Source organism: Manacus candei, unplaced genomic scaffold (genome assembly GCF_025592945.1).
Source record: "Manacus candei isolate 608988 ecotype Guabito, Panama unplaced genomic scaffold, ASM2559294v1 h1tg000043l, whole genome shotgun sequence".
Lineage (NCBI taxonomy): Eukaryota > Metazoa > Chordata > Aves > Passeriformes > Pipridae > Manacus > Manacus candei.
Window position 1 is genome coordinate 11147746 of NW_026138091.1, and position 27343 is coordinate 11175088.

Sequence of the window (27343 nt, forward strand, 5' to 3'; positions counted from 1 at the left end):
CAGCAGCTGGGTGCTAGTTTTATCAGAGACAATTCAGGTTTGCTGAGCTGGTTTATTTGGGTCTCGTATTTTCAGCAAAAACCGTGTCTTAGGTCTAATGTAGCGTGACCTCCTTCCTTCATAAATGAGAACTGAGATAAAACAGTAGCTAAAAGATGCTGGCAGTTCTTGGGTGATGCATCTCCCTTGGACTGAGCTCTGTCTTTCTCCTGGTCAGGTCCAGCTGTATTTCGCCTGCTTGCCAGAGGAGAAGGTCCCTTACGTTAACAGTCCTGGAGAGAAACACCGGATTAAACAACTTCTCTATCAGCTGCCACCCCATGATAATGAGGTAAATACAGAATTTAGGATGAACCATCAGGGCTTGGGGTCTCCTTGCCAGCTTTTACATGGAGAATTACCTGCCTGTGTATTTATTACAAGCCTAAACCGTGGCCTGCAGTGGCATCTGAGCTATAAAGCAGCATGGTGTGTACACTGAGTCCATTGTTCAGCTGTCCGCTTGGCCTGTGTGCAGATAAGAGCTGTCTGGAAGGACACTGCTTCTGCTTGTTAGGGAGGTTGGTGTCACTGCAATAAACTTAACACAAGTTGGTTTTATAGTGTTTGCAGCCACCCACCAATTACCAGGAACCTACAAATTCCTGAAATTGCATTGTAGCGCACAAAAAGGATGCTTTGTGATAGTAAAAGGTTTGCATCTCAGTTATGCAGCTAATTTGGAGTAGAAGTGGAAATAACAAACAAGCTCTTTGTAAGGAAAGGGGCGTGGATGTCAATACTTAAGATCTTGTGTCTACTGCAATACTTAGTTGTGGGCACTTAACCATAAATCTAAAAGACAATGTTACGGCTGATTTGGTTTCATTCCATTGTTTTAGGATAGCAGCAGATTTTGGGTTGGCTTTTAAAAATCTTTTTTCTTTCCTAAACAACTCCTTAGTTTAGCATGGTGGGGTTTTTTTCCTCTAATGTAAAATCTCTCTCCATACTCCTTTTGTGTTATGCCATATTACCTAAATATTAAGATGGCAGAGAAGGCAAGTTAGAAAAGTTTAATGATGAGTGGCAGCAGGCCTGATGAATTCCTTGCATATATGCACTTACTTATTAATGTGTTACTTTAAAGGCTCAGTGTATAAAATAAGTTCTCTTGTGTTTTCACTGGAAGGTGAGATACTGCCAGTCTTTAAGTGAAGAAGAAAAGAAGGAACTGCAGATATTCAGTTCTCAGCGCAAAAAGGAGGCACTTGGCAGAGGCACTATTAAACTACTCTCAAGAGCAGTGATGCATGCAGTTTGTGAACAGGTAATACTCCTAATGCCACAAGCTGACTACCAGGCTGAATAATCTAAAACTACAGTATCTCAGTATTAAAATTTAAGCTTATCTCTGTCTATGTCTGAAGACAACAATAAAACCAAAAAAAAAGGATTTTTGGAAGCTGCATGGAAGAAGAAAGAAGGTAGTGCTTGCTTAAGCAAAACACACTGGGAATTAACTGAGTCTTTGATGTATTTCCTACTCAAAAAAAAACCCTAATGCTGACTCATACTAAAGTAATGACAAATGAAAAACAGACATATGCTTTAAAATGTTATTTTATATAAAATAAACTTATATTCACAAAAGGTTCATTGAGACACAGTTTGTCTAGACCAAAATTGATAACATTTTTTTCCTCTTGTCAGAATTTTGGAATAAAATCTCATACTGGGTTTGGTGTTTTAACTTAGTTTAAACACAAGAAGCTAGTAGTTTGGGATGGGAACTGTGTTCACTTTCTGTGTTTGTTCCTAGTGTGGTACAAAAATAAATGGCGGTGAAGTTGCAGTTTTTGCCTCGAGAGCCGGGCCTGGTGTGTGCTGGCATCCCTCGTGTTTTGTGTGCTTCACATGCAATGAGCTGCTTGTTGACCTTATCTACTTCTACCAAGATGGAAAAATTCACTGTGGCAGACACCATGCTGAACTTCTCAAACCTCGATGTTCAGCCTGTGATGAGGTAAATAATTCACATTTTACAGCCAATCTACACTCCTGTTGTTCAGTTAAGAAACTGCAGTTGGGAAATTCCTAACTTCAAATGCAGTCGCTTAAGAAGTCAGGACTCTGCTGCATAGATGTGTCTGGAGGCTGAGGGGTATTGAATTTCTTGTCAAATTGGCAATATTACAAGCAATATGATGGTCTTTAGAAGGCACAAATCTGTTTGTGTTTAGAGTTGAACCTTGTAGATCGAATAAGAAAAAGTATCTGTACAAATATTCAAAAATATCATCCTTATAGAGGCCTCTTTAATGGTTGAATTCTTAGGTTCCTTTGCTGTGGGAGGTCGTTGTTTCTATCTTTGTATGCAAAAGGCAGCTAAATAAAAATAAACTTAGTGTATGAACTGCAGAGCTAGGATATTTTACATGCTCTAACTCCAAAGGTCAGGTTTTGGCCACTTAACTAAAAGTATACATTTTATTTCTGAACAGATAATTTTTGCTGATGAGTGTACAGAAGCTGAAGGTCGCCACTGGCACATGAAGCACTTCTGTTGCCTTGAGTGTGAAACAATCCTGGGTGGACAGAGATACATCATGAAGGATGGGCGACCGTTCTGCTGTAACTGTTTTGAATCTCTCTATGCAGAATACTGTGAGACCTGTGGGGAACATATTGGTAAGTCCTTTTTAAGCATTAAAGTTACAAATTAAGGGAAAGCCAATTTATGAACTGATTTCACGTTCCAGAAGCATGAATTCTGCAAGTAATTTTTTAGAGAAACCCAAAGCACTGCTTTTTCTCCCTTTCTAGGTGTTGACCATGCTCAGATGACCTATGATGGACAGCACTGGCACGCCACAGAAGCTTGCTTTTCTTGTGCTCAGTGCAAGACCTCTTTGCTTGGCTGCCCTTTCCTTCCAAAGCAAGGGCAGATTTATTGTTCAAAAACCTGCAGCTTGGGAGAGGATGTCCATGCCTCCGACTCTTCTGATTCTGCATTTCAGTCAGCTCGATCCAGAGATTCCAGGAGGAGTGTCCGCATGGGAAAAAGCAGCCGGTCAGCTGACCAGTGCCGTCAGTCTCTCCTCCTGTCACCAGCCGTCAATTACAAATTTCCTGGCCTTTCAGACAATGCTGATGATACTCTCTCTCGTAAGTTGGATGATTTAAGCCTTTCAAGGGAAGAGGCAAGCTTCGTTAATGAAGATTTCTGGAAAGGAAGAGTAGAGCAAGAAATGCCTGAAGACCCTGAAGAATGGGCAGAACATGAAGATTACATGACTCAACTTCTTCTGAAGTTTGGCGATAAAAGCCTTTTCCAGCAGCCCGCTGAAGTAGACATTAGATCAAGTGAACACTGGATTTCTGATAGCATGGTCAAGAGCAAGTTGGACTTGAAAAAAAATAATCCAAGCCTAGCAAGTAAGAAGTATCAATCAGACATGTACTGGGCCCAGTCACAAGATGGTTTGGGAGACTCTGCGTATGGCAGCCACCCAGGCCCTGCCAGCAGCAGGAAAATCCAGGAGCTAGACATGGAACATGGGGCATCAGGATACAAACACGACCAAACACCGTGGTATGGAGGTTCACTCGAATGTTTGTCTGACTTTAAACAGCAAGAACAAAGTGTTCGAGACTCAATGGATTCCTTGGCTTTGTCTAACATAACAGGTAATGGGGAAATAAATGAATGGTTTTGATGGAGAGGTCAACCAAAGTATGAGTGTTGGAGTATTTTCAACAAAGATTTTTCATTTCTGTGATTTCTAAAAAGCTTTAGTAGTAGGAGATGCATGTAAAGTAGGCAACAGCTTTAATCAAGCACATAATCTTTAGTGAGATATGTTTCTGCTACTTAAATTCTATTAGACTCTTCTCCTTTCCTTCTGAATTCTCTTTTCTTTGTCAGAGTAAGAATGGTCTTAAATTGTGCATTTGTTATATATGAATCACCACTTTAAGCAAATGACAATTTATTTTTGCCATACCTTAAGTACAAGAAGTTGCATTATATATTAGGATAACATTAAAGATAATCTGCAAAACACTTTAGATAATTTCCTGATTTGCTTGTAAAAATATGTAGGAAGTCTGAAAGGATGGTAAATTTCTTAGCCTTAGGAAATTAGGTTTATGAGATTATCTTTCTCCATTGACTAAAAGGAAACTGGTAATCCGCTTTTGTGAATCTCCTTGTCAAACGTGATTGTCAAAAGTTACCCAAAGGGATAAAGTGCATGTTAACCTTCCTTTCCTATTTCCCTACAAAACCCCCAAACCTGGGAGTTAGAGGCCCATTTTAAAAGTTGTTCAATCATCTTCTCCATTCTTTTCCTCCTGTAACCTGAATTACTGCAACTACTCGTGTAGCTCAGGCCCAACCACAGGCTGGCTGCATTTGCCAAGCAGTAATGAAGGAACTGAGGAGGGGAGGTTGTTTCAGGGAGCACAGGAGGAGAATGAACTAGAGGTGTTGCACCTGGGACCATCACAGGGCACAGGACACTGCTGTGGGAATGAAGGGTCAGTAGACACAAATGTGGAGTACACCAGGCCAGCTTATTGTTGATGTTTTTTGGAGGGTAAGGATCCTTTTTTGCAAGGCAGTAAAGCTTGGCTTTCCTGTAGCAACAGCTGGAACATGAATTTGGCAGTACCAGAAACATGAATTATTTTAGCCCTAAAAATGGCAAGCATAGACTGCAGAATAATTTTAAATAATCCTTTTTTCTTAAAGGCCTAGCTGTATTCATGTTTCAAAATTTTAAACTAATAGAATTTCTGCTCTTGATGTCCTCATGAAGTAATTCTTTGGTAATCAGAGCTAATACTTAAATGTTTTAAGTCAAAACAAAGTTTAATCTTCTGTGAAGCTAGTCCTTTAGTTCTGAATAGTTCCAAAAGGTCTGCTTTGCTGACAAGAAACATTTTATATTTTGTTATAATACTTGTCTCCATCATGCTTCTCTCATTTCCTTTTCCTCCTTTTTCCCCACAGGGGCTTCAATGGACGGAGAAGGCAAACCACGGCCATCTCTCTACTCTTTGCAAACTTTCCAAGAGCTGGATGTGGAGGACTGTGAGAAGATGAGCAACATGGGAACTCTAAATTCTTCAATGCTCCACCGGAGCACAGAGTCCTTGAAGAGTCTGAGCTCAGAGTTGTGTCAGGAAAAAGTCTTGCCAGAGGAAAAGCCAGTCCATATGCCTGTACTGAGAAGATCTAAATCCCAGTCTAGACCACAGCAAGTGAAGTTTTCAGATGATGTCATTGATAACGGAAGTTATGAGAATCTTGAAATACGTCAGCCTCCGATGAGTGAAAGGACTCGTAGGCGTGTTTACCATTTTGAAGAACGTGGAAATCGGCCTTCTCACCATCGCAGAAGAAGTAGGAAGTCTCGTTCAGATAATGCACTTAACTTGGCCACAGAAAGAAGAAGCTCTCCGAGAGAGAGATTTCGTTATTACTCCCCTCAGGATCATGAAAAATTTATTCAGAACAGGAGCTCACGTGAGCTTCGGGCATTTATTCAAAATGCAGAGCTGTATGGACAATATGCCCATACTAGGTCTGACTATGCACTGAGGAATCAGGTGGTTGATAAGTTTTTTGGACTGTATGGTGATGAAGATGACTCCTGGTGTTCAACTTCATCCTCATCATCCGATTCTGAAGAGGAAGGATATTTTCTAGGACAGCCAATTCCACAACCACGGTCACTGAGATATCCATACTATACAGATGATCTTTCTGGTCCAACTACTGCGTTATCTACTTCTCAGTTTGGACAAAGGACAACCAAATCAAAGAAGAAGAGGGGACACAAAGGAAAAAATTGCATTATTTCTTAATTAATTCTTAATATTTCTTAATTGGGAAGACCAGTCAACTCTGTAGCTACAGTATGAACCACATCTTTTTATATTAATAATTGTACTTAGGCAAGTTGCTAAAGTTCTTAATGCTTTGCCATTGTAAATGATAACCCTGCCAGAGTTTACATTGTACAAGTAACATTCAGAAATGTCCCCACACCAAATGATCTGCTCAGATACTGCTAGGTTTACATACTGTGTTTCAGCTGTCAAAATACTGTTACTGCAGTTCTTGATAGAGACTTTTTGTAGACATTTTATTTTATGCTCGCTATTCACCTACACTGAATTACCTGAGAGAGGATTCAACAAAGATAAGTAAATAAAAATGTCAGTCCTGTGCTGTAGCTATATCCACATAGGTGATCTTTGACTTTTTCCTCTTGCTGCCAAGAAAAAGAAGGCTCTATGCTGTGTCTTTTCTTCACAGATAAAGCTCACTCTTCCTCTTTCAAGTTTCCGCACAAAAACTGGAATTTTATTTTTGTTTTTAATTTGGGAAAATGCTCCTTAAAGAGGTAAAAATCAGAATGTGGGAGCTGAAATGCTTGAAGCCTTGATGTATCCTAGAGCAACAGTAAATGGTTTATACACTTAACTGTCATGGGTTTTCCTCCACAATTTTTTGAGAAAGTGTAAGGTGGTTGTTTTGGATTTTGGGGTTTTTTTGTGCCTGCTTAAAGGAAGGTATTAATTCAGCTGCTGGAACTGGACTTAGCTGCCAATGAGTGGTGATGTTTCTTCTGTCGTGCCCCCCACCCCTCAGCAGTGAGAGAGGTAAAACTGCTGGAGTCCTTTGCTCAGGCATGTAACCCCATTTAAGTCAATGAATCTACTTACGTAACAAATATTTTCATAAGGGCTTAAAGGATTAGGCTCCAGAATTGTGTCTTTTCACATGCATTATCCAGGTTTTAAAATGTATTAGCTGCAATTCTAAGTCAAAAACATTGATATTTATAATGTAGTATTTCATAGGCTTAAATGTATTCATAATTTAACAGTGCAAATACTAATGTACATATTGTACAGTTAAAATTTTAAAATCTGAATATTTTTATATCCCTGAATTTGAAGAAGTTTGTTACAAGATCAAACTAGATTTGTTAAGGGTTTAACAGCAGCATTATGGATGAAATATTGCTTGTATTTTAGTCAGGGGGTTTAAGCTGAAAAATATTGAAAAATGTTCAGTGTAAAACAGCTTAATTTTGTCTACTAGGTATTAAAAGCTCTGTATGCATGGTGGGGCTATGTAAATACTCTCTATGGCCCTCTTAATCTTGCAAGTGTTATTTATGGGTCAAGCAAAATGTAAACTATATAAATGTAAAAACCACACAAGCCTGGAATATATCAGTACAACCAGTATGCAACTCCTGTGGATGTGGATTTTATTATTATGGTTCCCCCTCCTTTCCCAAAAATAATTTCTGAAGTTCACCTACATAAAGGAAGAGAGATACTGGGTGGTTAGAGAAGGCAAGCTGGCAAAAACTATAACCTTGTAGGTGATCTCAAAAGTTCCCTTGAACTGAGATGTGGAGCAGGAGCTACTTTAAGTTATAATAAAATTCTTCCACTGTTTTATATAAAGGGCAGAAATTTGTTAACAGTGACATCCACTAATTAAGATAGTAAATGCTAATTGGCTTTCTGACCACATGAAGAAAGGAAATGAATGAAATAGTAGATGCTTCTTACCAGAAAAACCTGTCAAATCAAACTTCCCCCTTCCCCTACAGAAGCCTCTGGCCTGAAAGTTTCCCTCTGGTGTTAGGATAAATTGTTGAGAAGGGGTGGGGGAAGCCTAAAAATTCGATTTTAGATTTCTAATGTGGCTCAAACTGCCACAAATTTTTGCCCTTCTTGAGGATACAGAAGTTGTAAATAAAAGCAGCTAAAAGTAAGGAATGGATACATGGGCAGCAAAGAAAAAGAAGCTATTGCGAAGGCTAAATCGGACTAGCAGTTACTTGCTTGTATTTTTCAGGGCAAAATGAGTAACAGATCCTTTACTCCCAGAAGTGGTACTCACTGTGTAAGTCACTTTTCTAGTACAAACAAGTCTTGTGGATGTGAAAGCTGATCAAAGCAATACGCTGTTCCGTCGCATGGGCCGACGGGCACCTTGTGGGATGGTTCCAGCTGGCAGGCTCTGCCCTGGCTCAGGCACCACATGCTTTACAGCCACCAGACTGCCAGGAGTTACAGGCCATGAGGAGAGATGTTGACTTCTTAATACCTTCCCCAAGATGCTCCAACAATGATTAGGACCTTCCCTTCTTGCCTGCATTTCCAAAAATGGGAAACCAGGGTCCTCAAAACCAAAATGGTATAACCACTACTGCTGTGTCCTTTGTTGGACCAAGTAACTGTCTCATGGAGAAATGTCTCCACCGGTATTTCTTCTGATCTTACATCACCTCCTGAGATGGAGCATATGTACTCTCCCAAATGGAATGGAATATTAGATGATAAAAGTTTTCCATAGATTGCTAGTTGCTTCTTAATACTTTCTTCAAGAAAAAAATTTAAGATGACTATACAACTTTATTTAGTTTTCTCAGCTTGACATAAAGAATTTCTTCTTTATTATTTTTGACTACTTCCTATGAGAAATATTGATTCTTCCACCTTAAATAGAGATGTAGTGTCTGCAACCAGCACAAGACTCAGATACAGTCACCAAAGCTCTAAAATGTGGGTTGTGTTATTAGACCTATATTCCAAGTGCCTCATAGGCATCCATGTCACACAGCTGCTCACTCACTATCCCTAGTGGGATGGGGGAGAGAAGAATAAAAGAAAACTCATGGGCTGAGTTAAAAGACAGTTTAATAGGCAAAAAACAAACACAAAAAAACCAACCAACACCCTGAAGTGATACCAAAAAACCCCAGTAGCTCACCACTAGCCACATAATACCCAGTCTGTCCCTGAACAGCAGCAGCCCTGGCAAACTCTTCACCCCCACCCCCAGCTTCATACGTTGAGCATGATGCCGTATGGTCTGGAATATCCTTGTGGTCACTTGAGGTCAGCTGTGTTCATTCCCACTTCTTGTGCACCCCCAGCCTCCTCACCGGTGGGGTGGGGTGAGAGGCAGAAAAGGCCTTAACTCTGTGTAAGCTCTGCGCAGCAGTAGCTAAAACATCCCTCTGTTATCAACAGCTTCCGTCAGAAACCCAAAGCACGGCACCACTACACCAGCTAATACTTTCATATCCATAGTGGGTTTGTTGCTGATTTTCACCCTTACTGCTTACATTGTCATTCAGAGCTGTCAACTCACTCAAGTGAGGTTACAGAACCATTTAGAACCATTCCAGCCTCGGCAGATAGCACTGAATTTCCATACTCCTTCAATTTCCACCTCCTTTCTTAGTCTTTTATGAGATCTGCACATTATCAAGTGCAAGGAGTAACTTCCATTTTCAGTAGCTCTTACAGCAACAAAGAAATCAAACTCCTCCATCACAACATGTTTCCTTTCACCAGTGCTCTTCCTACCACTTTCCAGGAGCCCCACTGAGGCTGTTCTCTAGACCAGAGACAATTTTTTTTTATATTGATCTGAAATAAATCCGAACTACATGCTTGTTCTAAAGGAAGCAAGACTAAAAGCCATCCTTCTTCCTTAAGTTAAGGAACTGGCATAGTATATTTTACTTACATCAACAGGAAGCATATATCCCAAAAGGTTAAATGTGAACATTCAACACAATGTCAAGTATTAAATGGAAAATCAGTAACCTATCACTTATGAATGCAAATGAAACCTTTCACAGAAATAGCACTTAAAAAAATTAAAGACTCCTTAGTTCATGAGTAAAATTTAATCAATTTTTTCAAAATAGTCAGATTAAGCAAAGGACAATATAAGAAACTTTTGAAAGATCTTACTGACCTGTTAGCTAATATAAAATACTCAAGAATACTGGCCAACAGGTCAGGCTCAAAGAATTATAGTAAAAGGGCCAGTGCTCTTTAATGTTTTTGTAAATGGTAAAGAGAGGAGTCAAATGTACATTAAGTAAGTTTGCTAACAATACTAAATTGAGAGAAGCTGTGGACTCCCTCAAGGGTAGAGAGGCCCTGCACAGAGATCTGGATAAACTAGCAAACTGGGCAATCACCAGCTGCATGACGTTTAACAAGAGCAAGTGCCAGATTCTCCACCTGGGACAAGGGTAGTTCTGATTATACATACAAATTAGAGAATGAGAAGCTGGAGAGCAGCCCTGCAGAAAGGGCCATGGAGGTCCTGGTCAAAGGCAAGTTGAATCTGAGTCAGCAGTGCCCTGGCAGCCAGGAGGGCCAACCATGTCCTGGGGGCATCAGGCAAAGCATCACCAGCTGGTTGAGGGAGGGGATTGTCCCGCTCTGCTCTGCACTTGTGTGGCCTCACCTTGAATATTGTGTGCAGTTTTAGGCACCACAATATAGGAAAGAGATTAGGCTATTAGAGGAGGAGTCTGGAGAAGATTGAGGGGGAGACTTCATTACAGTCTACAACTTCAAGATGGGTAGTAGAGGAGGAAGTGCTGATCTCTTCTCTCTGGTGACCAGTAACAGGACACAAGGAAATGGAATGAAGCTGCATCAGGGGAAGTTCAGGTTGTAAATGAGGAAAAGGTTCTTCAGTGAGAGGGTGGTCAGTCACTGCCACAGACTCCCCAGGGAAGTGGTCATGGCCTCAAGCTGCCAGAGCTTGGATGATGCTCCTAGTCATGTGGTTCAGTTTTAGGTAGTTCTGCGAGTAGCAGAGAGTTGTACTCAATGATCTTTACTGTTCCTTTCCAACTTGAGATATTCTATCACCGTAAGCTTAGGTCTTACTTAATAGAAAAGCACTTGAAAATTCAGATACTTTTATCATGGTAAATTTAATAAGGCTTCTAACAAAGGAAACTCCTAACAAACTGTACAGTAACAATGGAGATTTTTAATCAAAAATATATTACACACAATTTCAGTATTTTTCCATTAGCATTTCTAACCCAAAGCAGAAACTCTGATGTAACACCCCAAAGGTTCTCTGTCTTGTAGACAAGTAGTGAAGTGCTGTAGTTATGCTTCTGCATCAGAGAAAACTTTGCCTGTGGTTCACAACTGATCTTGCTAAAACAGATTGCCAGAAGGGGTGTGTCAGGTCTCACTACTGTGTCACAACAGGTTGCCTCTCTTCCCCTCTCTCCCTCACCAAATTAGCATCCTGTAAGGCCCATGAGCTGATTCCCACTACTGTGCAACTCACACAGTCCCAGGTGCCAACAAGAGTACTTGCAGGTCATCTCCTCTGAGCAATGTGAACTCTTAGAAACCAACAAAAGCCAACTGCAAAACTGCACCCTACTGACATGAGAACTAACCAGGCACCTCAGGAATCTGATGCAACGAATACTTAATACACCATAGGGAGATTTGCATGTGCAAGATGCTGTGACACATTCAGTACCCTGTACGTGCAAAATCAATGCTATTTCATTTACGTTTCTGCACCCCATTCTGATGAAATCTGGAAATGGTGAGTTTGGTCATTAGTCCTTTTAGAGTCTCACATGTTCCTAAATGCAAATGTAGAGAAAACAATCATGCTTATACTTACCTCTTTGTGATTATGACTCAAATTATCCCTTTTCTAAAATGTTCATAAAAAACAGTATCTTAATGTATTCAATAGTCAGGATTCCACAAACAAGTCCTGAATATTTTTCACTGGCAGTCTCTTGACTTTCCTCAATCACTGTTCCCAAAATACAAGTTGCTCTATCACATAAAAAGTGGTCCCAGAATCACCTAGGTTTGAAATGATAGTCAATTTGGGGCTTGAGGGATCAACTGTGTTTTACACCTAATCCAAAGCTACCTGGGGTTACTACAACTTTGTTTTACACCTAATCCAAAGCTACCTGGGGTTACTAAAGAGATGGTACTGCTTGCTTTCCTTTCCCATCTTTGCCACCCCAACTTCTGCTCCTCCTTGAAGTCGGAAATAAAGATTACACACAGCCTCGTTATTGTTAAAACTGATGGGTGAAAAGTGGTGAGAAGGTGTAAGGGGGGAGAGGAACAGAGTAGGAAAAGGGAACTTTCCCTGCTCAGTGGCTGCCTGCAGTTACATTCTGTATGATGTAGTCAAAAACACAGCAAATACAAACAGTAAAAAAAATTAGAATCCATCCTACATAATACTGCTTACTAGTAATGAGTCCTGATAGGGAAAACACCAAAATTTAAAAGGCATTTGCAGAATGCACAATTATAAAAAAATACAGCACTTCTTATATCAAGCAGTTAGAGTTGCTCTAGCAGTCAGAGACTAGAGTTAATCTCTTGTGTAATTTTACAGAATTAATCTGAATTTTTAAATTAAACCAAAACAGATTATTTAAATCATAATTGAGACCAATTTTGCAAGTCTTCCTTTCCTATAGTACATATGAAAACCAGACATATTTCTGCATATGTTGACAAATGAGAGCTGTCTTATTATTTTAATAAAAAATACAATGTTTGAAGTTACACTTATAAGCATCAAAACATAAGAGTGCATACATCAGACTGAACATTTTTTACAAGCCAACAGTGTAAAGGTTTCAAAAATAGTTTATTGCTTTACAACATTTTTCAAAAGAACGTTCTTTAAAAGGAATATATGTCAACAAGGACAGGTAGGAACAATACAATTGCAGAGACCACAGTGAACAAGGGAACCTGAGCTACCTCGAAGGAGCACAGGCTTGGGTTCATATCTCCAAAAAGATCTCATCTTTCCCTGCAAAAAGCAGATTTATATGCTATGGCATACACAATGAAGAGGATCTAAAAGCATATTTTTGACCTTAGTATGAGCCCTCTTTGAAGGATTCTGATAGATCTTGATTGGCAGCATCGTACTGAGCAATGAAATGTTTGAGTTCTTCAATGCATCGCTCACCTATTTCATGCAAATTCTGCCTCAGGGCAAACTGAATGGACTTCTCTAATGATGGATCTTTATCAATCAGCATCTTCACTACCATGCCAAAGGTTTCACAGTCTTGTCTGTAGACCTAGAAACAACACATTTTACATTAAATGTAAGACTCTTCACCTTAGCATACCAACAGCCTTCATTGAATTAGATCCAAACCAAACAAGGAACATTGGATTTAGAGTGAGTTTCAACTGTAAAGCTTATTGGCATTTACCTCTCTTCTGACCTGTACTAATACAAATGTAACTAGCTCAGAACTATCTGGATACCAGAAATAACTTTTACTAGATGAAATGCCTTCAAAGGAGAGATTAAGTTCCTCTTGTAGAAATATTTAATAAAAAATGGTAGAGCAAAGTGCAAATGCTAAACCAGATTTTCATTTTGATATATTTAAAATTAAACTGTGGCATGTCTAGCAATCTAATCTTTATACGAAGCATCAATAACTTAGTTTGTAATATTTCTTAATACTTTAAATACAAGGTGTGTTTAAATAATTCCACCAAATTCTGTTTGTTTGTTGGATATCTGCTTATTGTAAAAGTCTGTGATAAATATGACTTTGGGTGCACTGGTGATTCAATGACTAGGGAATAGATAAATCCTGACAGTGCTTTACCTGAACCCATCTGACCTCATCCTGCGGGGAATGAGGAGTTTTCAAGTCAGTTATGCACCACATTTGAGGTGAAGGAACTTCTCATTATCACTGCAACTGTTTTTCTAACAAGCATCTGGCTATGCTCTTAGGTGGTTTTCAAAGCAAGTCAGTGGCATTTCAAATTTGTTTTTTCCAGATTCCAGCTACGTTTATTAATCTAAACACCCAGAGAAAAAGAAATTTGTCGAAGTCTTCCAACTGCCAGGTGCAGTACATTTTCACACTTCTTTGGCCAATTTCCATTTAGAAAATGCACTGGTTTTTTTGAATGAAGATAGTAAGTTTTCTATCTCCATATATTTTTTTTGAGGAAAATAAGCTAAAATGTTGATACTCTTCAAAGTATGATCTCTTAGTATTCTAGACTTGTCTTAGAACTTGTTTTTCACAGAGATGTGTGACCCTTTCCTCCCACATTTACCTATATTGTGGACGCCAATGATACAACTGTATATAAGCAATTCCCCACTACTAAAAACAAACTTAAAAAACAAAGAAAACACCCACCTCACCCCCAACCAAAACTCACCACACTATTATATTCATAAGAACCAGTTTGAGGTCACCTCAAGCATATTCGTGTCAGAGGAGCAGTAAAAAAGCCCAACATTCTTCACACAAACTAAACTATTCTCAGAAAAACAATGATTAACATGATACCTTTCATAAAGACAGTTCTCAAATGTTTGAAAGCATATTCTATAAAAACAGTCTAAAACAGGACTCAAACACTGTTGACAAATGAAAGAAAACCTTTCAGAAGAAACTGATTTTCAATGGTGATTAAAAAATTAAAAAGAAGAGTGCAGCCCAAACCAAACTGGAGCTGAACATCTTCAGTGTGGAAATGTTGTGCACATGGCATTTTTTTCAGAGAAGGCTTTGTGGTAACTTTTGGGTAACTTTTTTCTCTGACTCTTTCCAAAGAAAGAGCTCAGAAAGAATTGCTGTCTCTGATTAGTCATGTGACAGACAGATGGGATTTCGCTTTGGGTAACTCAGGCCTTTCAAGTACTTGCAGCATGCTTGCTAACACCTTCACAGGATGATTTCTGAAATGTTTTTTCTCCCCACAGACATTATGCTTTGGGGGAAATAGATTTTTTTTTCTTATTGCACGTCTATTTGTCCTATTTTACCACCTTCAAAGCGGTCAGACCAAGGATGTGTGAACGATCTTCCACAAGTAAACAAACCTAGTAACTCTGAGTCTTCAGAGGACCCTGGCACTAACAGACAACACAGATGCATTGCCCAATCTTCTGCACAGGAAGGCACCCAAAGCTACAACTGAAGGAAATGCTCTACTTTTAATTGGTCTTCAAATGAATGGCAAATAGTACTATCTGCTATTTCTCTCACACACCACAAAGAACTAACCCAGATGAAATTCTCTGACCTTTAGCATATAAATATTAGCTCAATCTAAGCATATTTTTCTTTCAAATTTTCACAAAAGAAGATTTGGAGAAGAATCAAGAGAACCATTGTCACTGCATCTGGAGTCAGAAGTCACTTTGCTGTCACAACAATCTGGAAACTAAACACCTTCACACAAGAGATGAACATTTTCAATACTTTATGACAAAAGACTTAAAAAAAATAGAATTGACCTAAATTAGGGGAAGAGGGCGACGGTGGAGCCGGAAGGCAGTTCTAACAACAGAAAACAAAGGAAACAGCTCGGCTCCTCTAACAATAATTGAGCAATTTTCCCTCAAGAAGCTTTCTGCCCCAGCTACTAATTCTGATCCTCCTGGTGCAATCTGCCTCCTTCCCAATTGTGCTGATAAACTTATTTGTATAGCTGCAACATAAATTGCATCACTGAGATTATCCCTTTTAAAATTACTTTCCCTCAATTAGTGTGATTCAATGATTCAATTCTAAAAACAGATGCATCAGCACAACTGAAAGAACTGTGAGCCATGGTCTTAAAGTGAAAATAACTTCACAAACCAGTTTATATCTGAAGTCAGTGCACAACTACCAACCTTCAGAGAGAAGTTACTATGTCTTACAGAAAGAAACAGAGATTATCAATTACAAAAATATCAATACAGAAGATGTTAATTACAACTTAATGGTACAATCAACTATTTGAAAAATGTGTGAAAGCACTCAAAGCTCTTAAAAAAAAAGAGGACAGTGGCATGACATTAAAATCCATCTTTACACAGAATACAAGGAGGCTATTTCTGGTGAACGAGCCGAGAATGTGATGCTTAAGAAAGAAAGAAAACTGCAGAAGAGACTCTAAACAAGCAAAAGAAGCTCTCTGTTGGAGAAAAATACTGAAAGAACTTGTGATCCAACAAGGTACAAAAATAACCCTATCTTTAAAATTCCAGCTGATACTGATTTTGATCTCAGACCATGGAAAGCTCATCTGTAAACATCTGGAACTAAAAGCTGAAAATTATATCATGTGTGGGGAAAGAAGAAATAATGTTTTTAAAATGAAAACCAAGAAAGGGAATGATACCAATGACATGATTATTCTGTCTAGCATATGTCAGATAATCCGGACAACAGCTAGAGCCATAGGGTGATCATTTACTGAGCATACATTTATTCTCTGACCTAAGCTACAGCACCAGCATAATGGAAAGAGCATGTACAACTTCAGTAAGCAGATGAAAGAGAAGTATAAACAGCTGTTCTGTTCCACAATACATAAATATATTTATTTTATATATACATACATGGTCTTGATTTTCCTATGAACCAGAAGTATTTAAGCTGAATTGAAGTTCTTTTTGAAGAGTTTTCCAAAATCAACACATCTGACATCTGTGAAGTCAGAGGATCACAAATATGCATACTTTTATATTATTCTCATGGAATTTTAGCTCTTTTTATTGTTACATGATAACAGCTTAGAAGCTCTGGCTGAGATCAACCATTTGCTGTGCTGGTCTCCATATAAGCACTTGATGCAAATCTAAAGGTGTGATGCACCTGCAACATGTTAGTGAACACTCCTCATTTATTTCAGAAAACTAAATCAAAATTTGCACTTAGAACTGTTTAAATATAGCTAAAAGACATTTATTTCCAGATACAGTTCAAGAAAAGGAAATGTTAGTCCCCCAGGTGTGAGGTGATCAAGCCCTAGAATTCCCCAGGTAGAATGAAACGTGAAAACTCCCTGACCTACGTCTGTGCTATGTTTTCACAGTTAACCTCAAAATGCCATCATCAGTGTCAGTGTCACTGACATGAAGGGAATGATGGACACCACAGACTTCTTTCAGCTCAGCTCTTCTCTGAACAGGAAGACAGAGGGGCAGAAGCAAGCACATGGGGACTGCTCATGTCTTTGACTGCTATATCCCATCTTCAGTGATAATCTAAAAATGGTCTTGGCTTAAACCAAAGAAAAACATATTGAATGGCTTTGCTGATGAGTGAAATTATACCTAGCTAGGGAATACCTTGACGACATGCCTACTACTCACTGACAAAGTCCACATGATTTTTTTTCTCTGCCTAGCACAGCCCCATGTTTTCCTCCAAAACTGTTCCAGAGTGGCACACGCATTTTGTTCAACAGAGCTGTTGGACAGTAATGAGAATGAAAACTAGAACTTCAGATGTTCTCCCCTGCAAATGATTACAGGCTGCAGAAGAGTCATAAGAGTAATATTGATCTCAAGGTCTTGCATACCTGACCAAAAATCAGCTTCATTTCAACAGCAAGAGTAGACATGATATTCAAAGGGCATGAGAACAATATTTCAACCCATGCACCAAGTTTCCCCCAGCTTAGCTCTACAGTCTGTGCAAAGAAAGACTTCTTAACTTCTCAAAGTGACTCAGAATAGCTAAAACCACAGCATCTGTTCTAAACAGATTTGAAGAATAGGGAAACAAGGCAGAAGTTCCCTGTTCACTGGAATGATCTCCAGGAAGACTGGTCCCACCACAAAAGTTAGCCTCTGTATCTCCCTTGTCCACAGCTCATAGAAAGCAGAACTGAGTAGAAAACGAAAGATGCAAATTTCTACTGCCTCAGAAAGGACTCAACTGAATCTTCACTTCTCATTTGTGGGAGAACTGATCTAATGGATGTGCTTTATTTTATATACAAGCGTTAAAACATTAACTTTCTTCTCCAGCTATGGCTTTGAATGAATATGGCACTGTGGCACCTTTTTTGTATGCTCTTGGCTTTAGGCACATGTAAAAGCCTCTTGAATAGGAATCATCAAGAGACTTGCATATGCAAGGATTAAGCAGCTATATGCAGGAGATGGTCAAACTCACTTCAGTGCCAAAGGATAATCTCTTCTGCTCACAAACACAAGCAGGACCACCAGACACGACAAAGGCCACATCCATTAGGTGGGTGTGATGATTTAGCAAGTGAAATCTGTGCCCACAATTTAATCTGTAATTTTCAACCCCTTGCTCTTTTTCATTGCAACTTTTCCTGCATTTTTTTCAGTATTTTTATCATTCAATACATTTACAGATTCATCCAACACTCTCTTGCCTCCACCAGGGCTCCTTCTTCAAAGCAACACAACATGCGTCTAGGCCCTCTGAGCAGCTCTATACCATATGTATACAGCCTCAGTGCTTTTGAGTCAGTGCTCTTCTTCAGAGATGCCTGTTCTTAGCTCCCCATCCAAAAGGCTGAAGACCCTCAAGGCTCAGTTCACAGAGGGGAAGGAGCTAAGGTTGTGGCTCAGAAACCACGTTAAACAGCCTGCAACCCTTAGATACTAACTCACCTTTGAGAAGACCCAACATGCCCAGCGATCACAATCTGACATCTGTGATTCATGCAAGTACTCATTTAATACATTATCTTTCAGAAGACAGAAGCTCTTCAGTTACCAAGGGCACATTTCCCACAAGTATCAAATACCCCATGCAAGGAGGAGAGAAGCAACATGCTTGCTGGTAATTGTTTGATTTCTCACAAAGGCACGGCATGAACTTGCAGAGCACAAGTACAGCACAAATTTGAAAGCCATAGCACATCCCCTCCAGACACCTCAATAACGAAAGAGCAAACTACCGGAAATTTTCCTTGCTTCAGTGATGCCCCAGGGCCCCCCTACACCAGGGAGAGGTAACAGCTTTTGTTCCCCCACCTAAACCACGATAGCTGGGTTGGTATAGCCCTCTGGTGGTATAAATCAGTTTCTTATTTCACCTCATCAGCAGACCTAAAATAAGTCTGACAAAGCACTCTTCTGTTAACCCAGCCACATCTATGCCAGGTTTTCCCACCATGGGTGAGACCGTAAGACGAAATTTTTCTTCTACTCCTAACTAAAAGCAGTACAGAAAATGTAATGTAGACTTAACTCTCAACTGATTGCATGTGCAGTCAAATTTGCATTTTAATTGTGCATGTAAGCTCTAGTAAACTGGGAAAGTAGTATACATTGAATGACTTCTGAACCACTAGTATCAGTTTTTTCTTTGCCAAAGACATATTTTAAAAGAAATTATTACCTCTCCCCAAATATCTTCTTTTTAATTTATTTACATGCTATCTTGGATTTTTTTCAACTCTGCAAATTAGACTTCATTAACTTACCCGAAATTTAGTCTCCTAAAGTACAATAAGCTAATCCTCTACTGAAAGAGTACAGAGAAATTTTCATTGCTGCAGTGGCAGTGTAATTGTACTGTTATATTTATGAGTACAATATATAAATTTATAGCTCCACAGTGCAAAGAATGCTCAGAACTGTCATTAAACCACTTGCAGACAATTCTCATGATCAAGACATTTAGAATTCATTTTCAACCAAGATAAACTATTTTTTATGGTTACAAAAAGCTAAATTAACATACAAAAAATTTAATGCTTGGTTACAACAGAGGTGTACAATTTTTAGTTATAAAATATCAACAAGTCTATTCTATTCCTTTTTTAAAAACACACTAACAATTTTTTCCTGAATCCATGTAATATTTTCTGCACCCATTAATCAATGTGTTTATAGATCAACTAGATATTCATTGAAATGCAAATTGGGAGAAATAAGTTAATCTACTATGTAATAATGAACAATTGCATGTGAATCTGCTACTTACTGAAGTTATGCAAAATATTTAAGTTATTTGCACTTAAATGCAATTCTGCCTGCCCTTCCACTGAACGTTTAAAATGGCTGGTTTAATAGGTTTAATCAGCTTTCAGAACGTAAGTCCAATATTTTTGGCATCTAAATACTTGACTGGAAGCCCCTCATGTGGAATAGATGTCGACACAGCCCTCACTTTAAAAGCAGCATGATTTCGGATCTGGACTCTGCTTCGCCCTCAAGGACCAGGACTGGCAATCTGTGGGGGCAACAGGGGAGCACAGCACAGCAGGGACTGGTGCTGGGAGCCACAGTGCCTGGGAGGAGGCCCTTGAGAGAGGCAGTTGAGGCTGGCCCTGGACTCGCCAGGAGCTGGGGCCACAGTGTTTCTGTTCAGTTGGTCTACAGCACCTTGCTTCTAGGTCACAGCATCTCCTGTCTGCGATTTTCCTTTTTCCTTTGACTAAATTAATTTGATAGAGGAAATGCAGTGTAAAACAATGCCACTACAAGGCTTCCCCTTCATTTAAAAGTAGAATTCTAGAAAGGAGATGAAAAGAGCTCTGTAAAACTGATGGGCGGGTGTCTATGTCTACAGTAACAAACTCTCTGCTGAGTTTACACATACATTTTAAGGCTGAACACCCTGAAGAGTTGGCTTGGGTCCTGAGACACAATCTTGGTCTTTTCCATGCTCTGTACTACACTGGGAAGAAAACATGCAGGCCAAATTATTTACCTGCATGAATCGATTACCTCCAGTTTAAGGTCAAGACATCATTTGGATACTCCTTTGCTTCATACCATGCCCCCAATGACACCTCTGCTATTCTGGTGAAGCCATGGGCTTTGAATGGGATGGAGCCCATTGCTGCTCAGGAGAAGCCCATGGCTTCTGCTCTTCTCTGCCCCTCGAGAGCAATCACACCTCCAATCATCCCTGCAGAGAAGCACCACCTATCCTCAACTCCCTTCTTCTTTTCACCATCCAAACAAAAAATGACCTGTTTTTTTTGCATTTGCTCAATGCTTATAAAACAACCTAAAGATGGAACGTGCAGCTTTTGTATGACACTGTTGAGGAGACACAAAGAATAAGAGGGTCTCCTATTATTAAATAATAGGAGAATAGTAATAAATAGTAATAAGATAAAATAGTAAAAAATAGTAATAAAAATAAAAAGCAATAAAAAGGTAAGTCCTCAACAAGTGCAGTACATGTTTACAGCTCCAGTTACACAAGGACGGATCTGCAGAGCAAGGCTGTATAGTTCAGAACAATCATAGCAAAAAACAACCAAGTTGGTACTACTTAGAAAGCTGTTCATATAAACTATTGAACTGTCTCAGCAATCTTTAAAGTCAAAGGGAACAGGGAAAGCATCACATTCAAAGCAATTAGCACAATGCAAGATTAATATTAAACTGCTGTGACTTGTACTGCCTGGTGATTAAATTTGTATCTGGACAACTCAGCAACAGAGTTTTCATTTATGAAAACTTATATTTTGCAACTAATTCCCCACTGCTTTAAAGTTAATACACATAAGTTTTCAATAAGAAGCAAAAAATTATTTTAAATATATTGCTAGGAAATCCATGGATTTACTTTAATATTTTTAATGCTATGGTGGAGGACTTGACACAAATGTTTAAATGAACAAGAACTGGTACACAAAAGAAATGTACATGATGATACACTTCATTTAATGTTACATTTTGGCAAGAGCAACTGTATTATTACTCCTTCAAGAAATGTCTTGCTCAGTCAAGCAGAAGTAGCTCCCATGTGGGAGAGCAAGGACTATTATGTTACATGGTTTTACTGGAGATAATTCTTTGCTAAACCAATCAGACCACATAATAACAGCATTCTAACACCAACTAAAGGCCCTTGGAGACCAGTTTGTGTGTGGCCTAGATTTCATAGGCTTCTTTATAACAGATGTACTGGATGAGGGTAGTGTTACTTCATATATTAACTTGTGTGTTCCTTAGGTAAAGCAGCAGTACGAGTTTAAATTCTGCCTCTTACATATTCTTGCTATACAAAGTGTGTGCCTTCTGTAAGCAGATCATAAATCTGAATTCAAATAATCCATAGCAATTACACTTCATCAGTTTCTAAGCCTCACTAGGAGTACTGATAATCTCTTGAAGATATATCAATGACATCTTTTCAGCTTATGTATAAGAATACCCAGCTATATGTTTAAGAATGCCTAGATACAAACAACTGAGCAGCCAAGTCCAAAAATTGTCTGAAAGAGCAACTATTTATGTATCTAATTATTTCTCTTTGTTCTATAATGATCTTCAAGTCTAGAAACTGTGTTTTCATAGGAACATGAATGAAAACAAATTCCTAATACTCTCCTCTGACTGATGCTAAAAAACTCCCATTACTTGAAATGCACCAGTTCTGGATTAAACAGGAAATAATCAGCTTTATGCCAAAGGAAGGACCTCGCCCTGCAACTTTTTATTTATAAAATACTGAATTGATGGAAAGCTATTTCCTAAATCTGCTCCATGGTAAACTTATTGCTCCATCCAAAACAGGAAGGGTGAAGTTTATCTGCAGAAGACTCTACATTAATTCTCTTGTTAAAAATGCTTTAATAGCTTTCAGTTATGTCCGCTGACCATAAAGGAACACAGTATTCATTTAAGCTTCATCAGAATGAGCTGCATATTAACAGCAACAATAAAATGACAAACCAGTCTTTCTTGTCATAAAAACACGCAAATATTTTGTATGAAATGTACAGTAGTTCAAAATCCACACCGATCAGTTGTGTTGCGGTCAAGATCAACAATGATGCACTTGATTTTATCAAAAAGCGACTTGTGGTGATTTAGTTTTCCCTCAACAAAAGTTGTCACACTTTCAATTTCAACAAATATTCTCAGCTACAAATATTCTCAGACTCAATACTGTGTTATGAGGGCTCATTTTCATTAATGAGCAAGACAGAATTTTATCCTGAGGTGTGGATCACCTGTATTTTCTCCAACTGCAAAATGAAAATAAGCAGCAATAGAAAAAAAAACAACCAAAAAACCCCTTTTTCCAATTAAAAGCAACTCCAAGTAGTTAGTTGCACAATTAACTGACAGCAGCATTGCTAATATAACTTCAAAGCTGGTGGATCCATGAGTTTAAGAACTAGTCCTCATATTAGAAGACTTCCTCACCATCACTATAAAAAGAGCAACTTATTTTTTTTTCTTCTTTAATGGTTAAAAAAATGCTAAAACAGGTTTGAAATTGCATGCCAAAGGGTAGGTTTTTTCATCATGTATGCAGCATAAAGAAAACACTACACAAAATAAGTAAACTACTGTATGTAATGGACAGCTTTTCAGAAAGGAAAAGCAACAGCTGCAAGAAGAAAAACAATTACTTCGATTACCCACATTTTATTGCTTAGTTTATGTTAAACCTTACTGCTTCTGAAAGTTTAGAATTACTTCACACATTATATTAGCCTCACAAATCGATTTTATTAGTGCCTCAATAATGGATCAAATTTTTTTCATGTCCAAGTCATTGTGCTGTCTCTACCCTTGAAACAGGCTCTCTCGTCATTTACTTTAAGTACTCATTTCAAATCTAAAATCAAATAAAGGAAAATGACAATTAAGACCATGTTTTTGAAGACTTCTGTAATCTTTCCTTAGCTTGTGGACGGATATCTTTTTCCACATGCAGCCATGGCAGCTGAAAAGATTCTTCCCCCTTCCCAGTTATCAGTATTCCTATGCCAGAAACCATCACCCCACTTGTTTGTGTGAGCCAGTAGGATACAGGACTAAAATGAATTTTTAGGCAAAACCAGCCTCATTAGGTCACATGATAGCACATTGGTTGGGGTGTGGAGAGGAATCACCTATCCTGGGTGAGAAGGTGACAAGCATCTGTGAGTGACATCTAAAGAGGACATTTATCTATAGCTTTACAGTAATGTTTACAGTCTCCTTGAGCTCATCTGGAACTACTCACAGAACTTCCACATAACCCAGGAAGACAAAGCATACAGGATCTGTGTTTAAATGTTTGCATATCTTAGTAGTATCTTCGGTCAAATATAAAACATACACAGAAACAGAACATACAGTTAGAACAATGGCTGGGGTGGGAGCAGGTCAGAAAAGCTTTATGATGAAGCCTCATTTCTTATTGCAAATATATGCATTCCTTCTGTGTTTTTAGTATTCAACACCCAAATCATCTCTCCTTTTGAATCTGTTCCCACAATTCTAGCTATTTCCACTTCAATTTAGAAGCAGGAATTCAATCCAAAAATTGGTAAAAACAGAAAGCATGTCTCTCCCCGAAGAGAAAGCCACAATGAGTAGAGACTGTCTTTTATGGTTAGTAAATCATATGTCTTAGGGCAGCGATTACCAACTGTGGTTCCAAGGGAACGTAGTACGAGTTCTGCATTTACTGAGTGGATATACCACTGACTGTATCCCACAGTACTTAGAATTAATTATTTGATAAGTTTGGGTTACAGTTCATAAGTAACACTGAAGAATCACAGAGATTAGTTGGTTCAAAAGAGCTCGGGAACCACTGGTTTTTTTCATTGTGAATTATTTTTCCATGTGAAAAACAAGCCTATTTGTATTTAAAAACATCATCTCAGAACACTAGCTTTCTGCATTCTATTTACAAGCCTTCTTATTGAGATAGTTAAGCAACACTGCAGCATTTCAGCACAAGAACTGTTACCTATCAAACTCATTAAAGGAATGTCTGCCCTGTTCAATCCAGTGTCACTGTACATTTTCCAGAAGTTGTCTGATGGGGTGAACTGACAGAGGATATATTGGGAACAAACTTGGCAAGATATGTGAACACACTCAGGACTTTTTGAAGTGTTTGCTTGTCTCCAGATTCTGGCATCCACTGAAAAGCTTTGATTCTTTTCAAGCCTGGCTTCAGTCAGTCCTTATAAGAAGTTTTATGACCATAAGAAGAAAACCAGGATCATCAAATACTGTTCTGTGTTGGGTTTTTTCCTAAGACAGTTTTACAGAGCTTTAGGTCCGTATTCTTCAGATAGCTTACAGCAGCTTTCTGTGATCTGTGACACCTATAAATTGTGGTAACAGCATGATGCAACAAATCCACTAAATCAATATTTCTAGAGATATTTCTAGTACTCAAAATCACAGAATCATTAAGGTTGATCTCTAATACCTCTAAGACTGAGTCCAACTGTAAACATAACACTGCCAAGTCCACCACTAAACCATGTCCCTAAGTGCCACATCTACACATCTTTTGAATACCATCATAGATAGTGACTCCACCACTACGCTGGGCAGTCTGTTCCAATGTTTGACAACTGTTTCAGTGAAGAAACTTTTCCTAATAGCAAATCCAAACCTCCCCTGGTGCAACTTGAGGCCACTGCCTCTTGTCCTGTCACTTGTTACCTGGAAGAAAAGGTTGACACCCCCACCTTGCTACAACTTCCTGTCAGATAGTTGTAGAGAGTGATGAAGTCCCCCTGAGCCTCCTTTTCTCCAGGCTAAACATCCCCAGCTCCCTCAGCCGCTCCTCATAGGACTTGTGCTCCAGACCCTCCCCCAGTTCCATTGCCTTTCACTGGACACACTATAGCACCTCAATGTCTTTCTTGCAGTGAGAGACCCAGAACTGAACACAGGATTTGAGGTGCGGTCTCACCAGTGCCCTGGGCCTGCCGGCCACACTATTTCTTATACAAGGATACTAGCAGTCTGGATTCAGTCCTCTTGGATATGAAATATTTAACTGTAAAACAGGGAGGCTCATTATGGTGCCAGTATTTGTTTACTAGTAACAACAGTAAAGCATCATGTGAATTAACAAGTCAATGAAAAAAAAAAATATAGCTAGAACAAATCAGTGGCTGCCCTGAAACTGTCCACTTCCTGCAGGTTAAAGATTTGATGAATATCATCAGCAGAATTGACCAATTCTGAGATTCAATTCAGAGATACAGCAAATTCTGCCTCTGGCCAAAATTCCAACATATAGAACTTCACTTTGGCAAATCACACAGACAACTGAAGCTATGGGGGAGTTGACCCTTTAACTAAACACTTCATAAAATTTCAAATTACCACCACCTTGTCAATGATTTGAAGACATCATCAAATAACTAGAAAATCTGCTAATACCTGCAAACATACTCTTCCGTTTTAATCTTACCTTTAGAGATACAAATTATATAGTTTGAATAGTCTAAAATAACTCACTTTACAGCAAACACCAAACCAAGTAATTTCACATCAAACAGCCAAAATCCAGGGAAAGAGTACGGTAATAAGGAGGCAATACAAAAGAAGATCTGAGCTATAATGAAGCTGGAAACCACAAAAATATAAATTAAAGTATTTATTGAATAGAATGTACTGTTACAACATAAATAAACTTTTTATGCTGCATCTCTAGGCAGAATAATAGCTGCTGCTCATAAAGTCTACTGATGCTGGATTGATACAGTGTGTTTTGGATAAGAACAGCATGGAAAGAGAGCAGTGAAGTCTCTTTTGATAAGCAGAACTAAACAGTTTACTGCCTAAGATAAAAACAGGCTGCCAAAGGTCAAGCACTTTAATGCAACAGCCAAAAGAAACAATACCATACCATTTACCTTTTAACCTTACTTCATACAAGATTACCATGTGCTCTCAAAGATACAGAGTAGATGGGTTATTTGCACAAACATGTCCTGAAAAATAAGGCATTCCTCCCTTCATGCAGCCTTACAGAACTTTTTGGGGGAAAAAACCAAACAAACCCTCAACACTAAAACCAGTTTGTGCTTATAAAGATCTGGCTGAACTACACTGTCTAGAATCAAAACTAAATCAGGAAAAAATATTTAATTATTTAGAACAGAGCAAGCCAAATTAAATAAAAAACCACAATGAAAATGAATGACATTTTCTTATTTAAATTGAAAATTTAATTTTAATTTAAATGGGTTTTCTGTTCTTTAAAATCTCATAAAGGTATAAATATTGCAAACTTCCTACTTTCAAATCAGCAGGTAAGGGATTTTTCTATTTCAAGGATCAGCATCCACAAAGAATTCATTTATATAGTAAACAAAGGATTTTTTCATTTATTTATATATTTATTTAAGAGTACCATGGACTGTGTAGAATAATAACACTAACTGTTTTAAAAAAATTAAAAGTTGCCTTCTCTAGGGTAAGTCAGTAGCACACACTCTTAATGAAGAGAACACAACTAACACTTCCCGTTTGTTGGCTGCAATGCACCAAAATCCGATCCTAAAATTATTGCTTAGTTGTAACATAATCCATTGACTCACTTCATATTACCTCAACTTAATAATAATCTCTTTTTCATTTGTTCACATCTTCTCTTTGTTCTCCTTAGTCCTCCACCACTCAGCAAACTACACTGTGGACAAAGCCAAATCACTCTTCCTGCCCAAGACCCTGCAGTTGGCAAATACATATGTGACAAAGGAACCTCTACTATCTCTGACAACCTGCACTTCTGCCACAATTTTATCCGAGTCCTTCCCATTCCCTTGGCAAGTCTTCACTGAAGCTCTCATACAACCTAACACTCTGAAAAATCAAAAATTCATTGAAAAGCATTTCACGTCAATTGAATTATCTGAGCATCTTTATATTACTTTGTGATATATGCATTTATATTTCATGCATTTCTGCCAAACAGGAAAACATAAACAAAAGGTATGTTCCTTAGTTACATGGAAACATCCATGA

General features: G+C 38.5%; 2 protein-coding genes across 6 annotated transcripts in view; one reads left to right on the forward strand and one right to left on the reverse strand.

Moving 5' to 3' along the window:
* The window catches only part of PRICKLE1 (prickle planar cell polarity protein 1), a 66253-nt gene extending 59008 nt beyond the window's left edge, over nucleotides 1-7245 (forward strand). For both annotated transcript variants that reach the window (XM_051795437.1, XM_051795438.1), the window contains exons 3-8: nucleotides 218-331; nucleotides 1172-1309; nucleotides 1802-2005; nucleotides 2484-2670; nucleotides 2806-3669; nucleotides 4997-7245. In XM_051795437.1, the coding sequence (XP_051651397.1) occupies nucleotides 218-331; nucleotides 1172-1309; nucleotides 1802-2005; nucleotides 2484-2670; nucleotides 2806-3669; nucleotides 4997-5853 (2364 nt within the window). In that variant the 3' untranslated portion in view covers nucleotides 5854-7245. The remainder of the gene's footprint in view (nucleotides 1-217; nucleotides 332-1171; nucleotides 1310-1801; nucleotides 2006-2483; nucleotides 2671-2805; nucleotides 3670-4996) is intronic.
* A 1453-nt stretch (nucleotides 7246-8698) lies between these two features.
* PPHLN1 (periphilin 1) overlaps nucleotides 8699-27343 on the reverse strand; it is a 68488-nt gene continuing 49843 nt past the window's right edge. For 3 of the 4 annotated variants that reach the window (XM_051795561.1, XM_051795560.1, XM_051795559.1), the window contains exon 11: nucleotides 8699-12935. In XM_051795561.1, the coding sequence (XP_051651521.1) occupies nucleotides 12726-12935 (210 nt within the window). In that variant the 3' untranslated portion in view covers nucleotides 8699-12725. The remainder of the gene's footprint in view (nucleotides 12936-27343) is intronic. The other variant, XM_051795562.1, reaches the window with a different exon arrangement.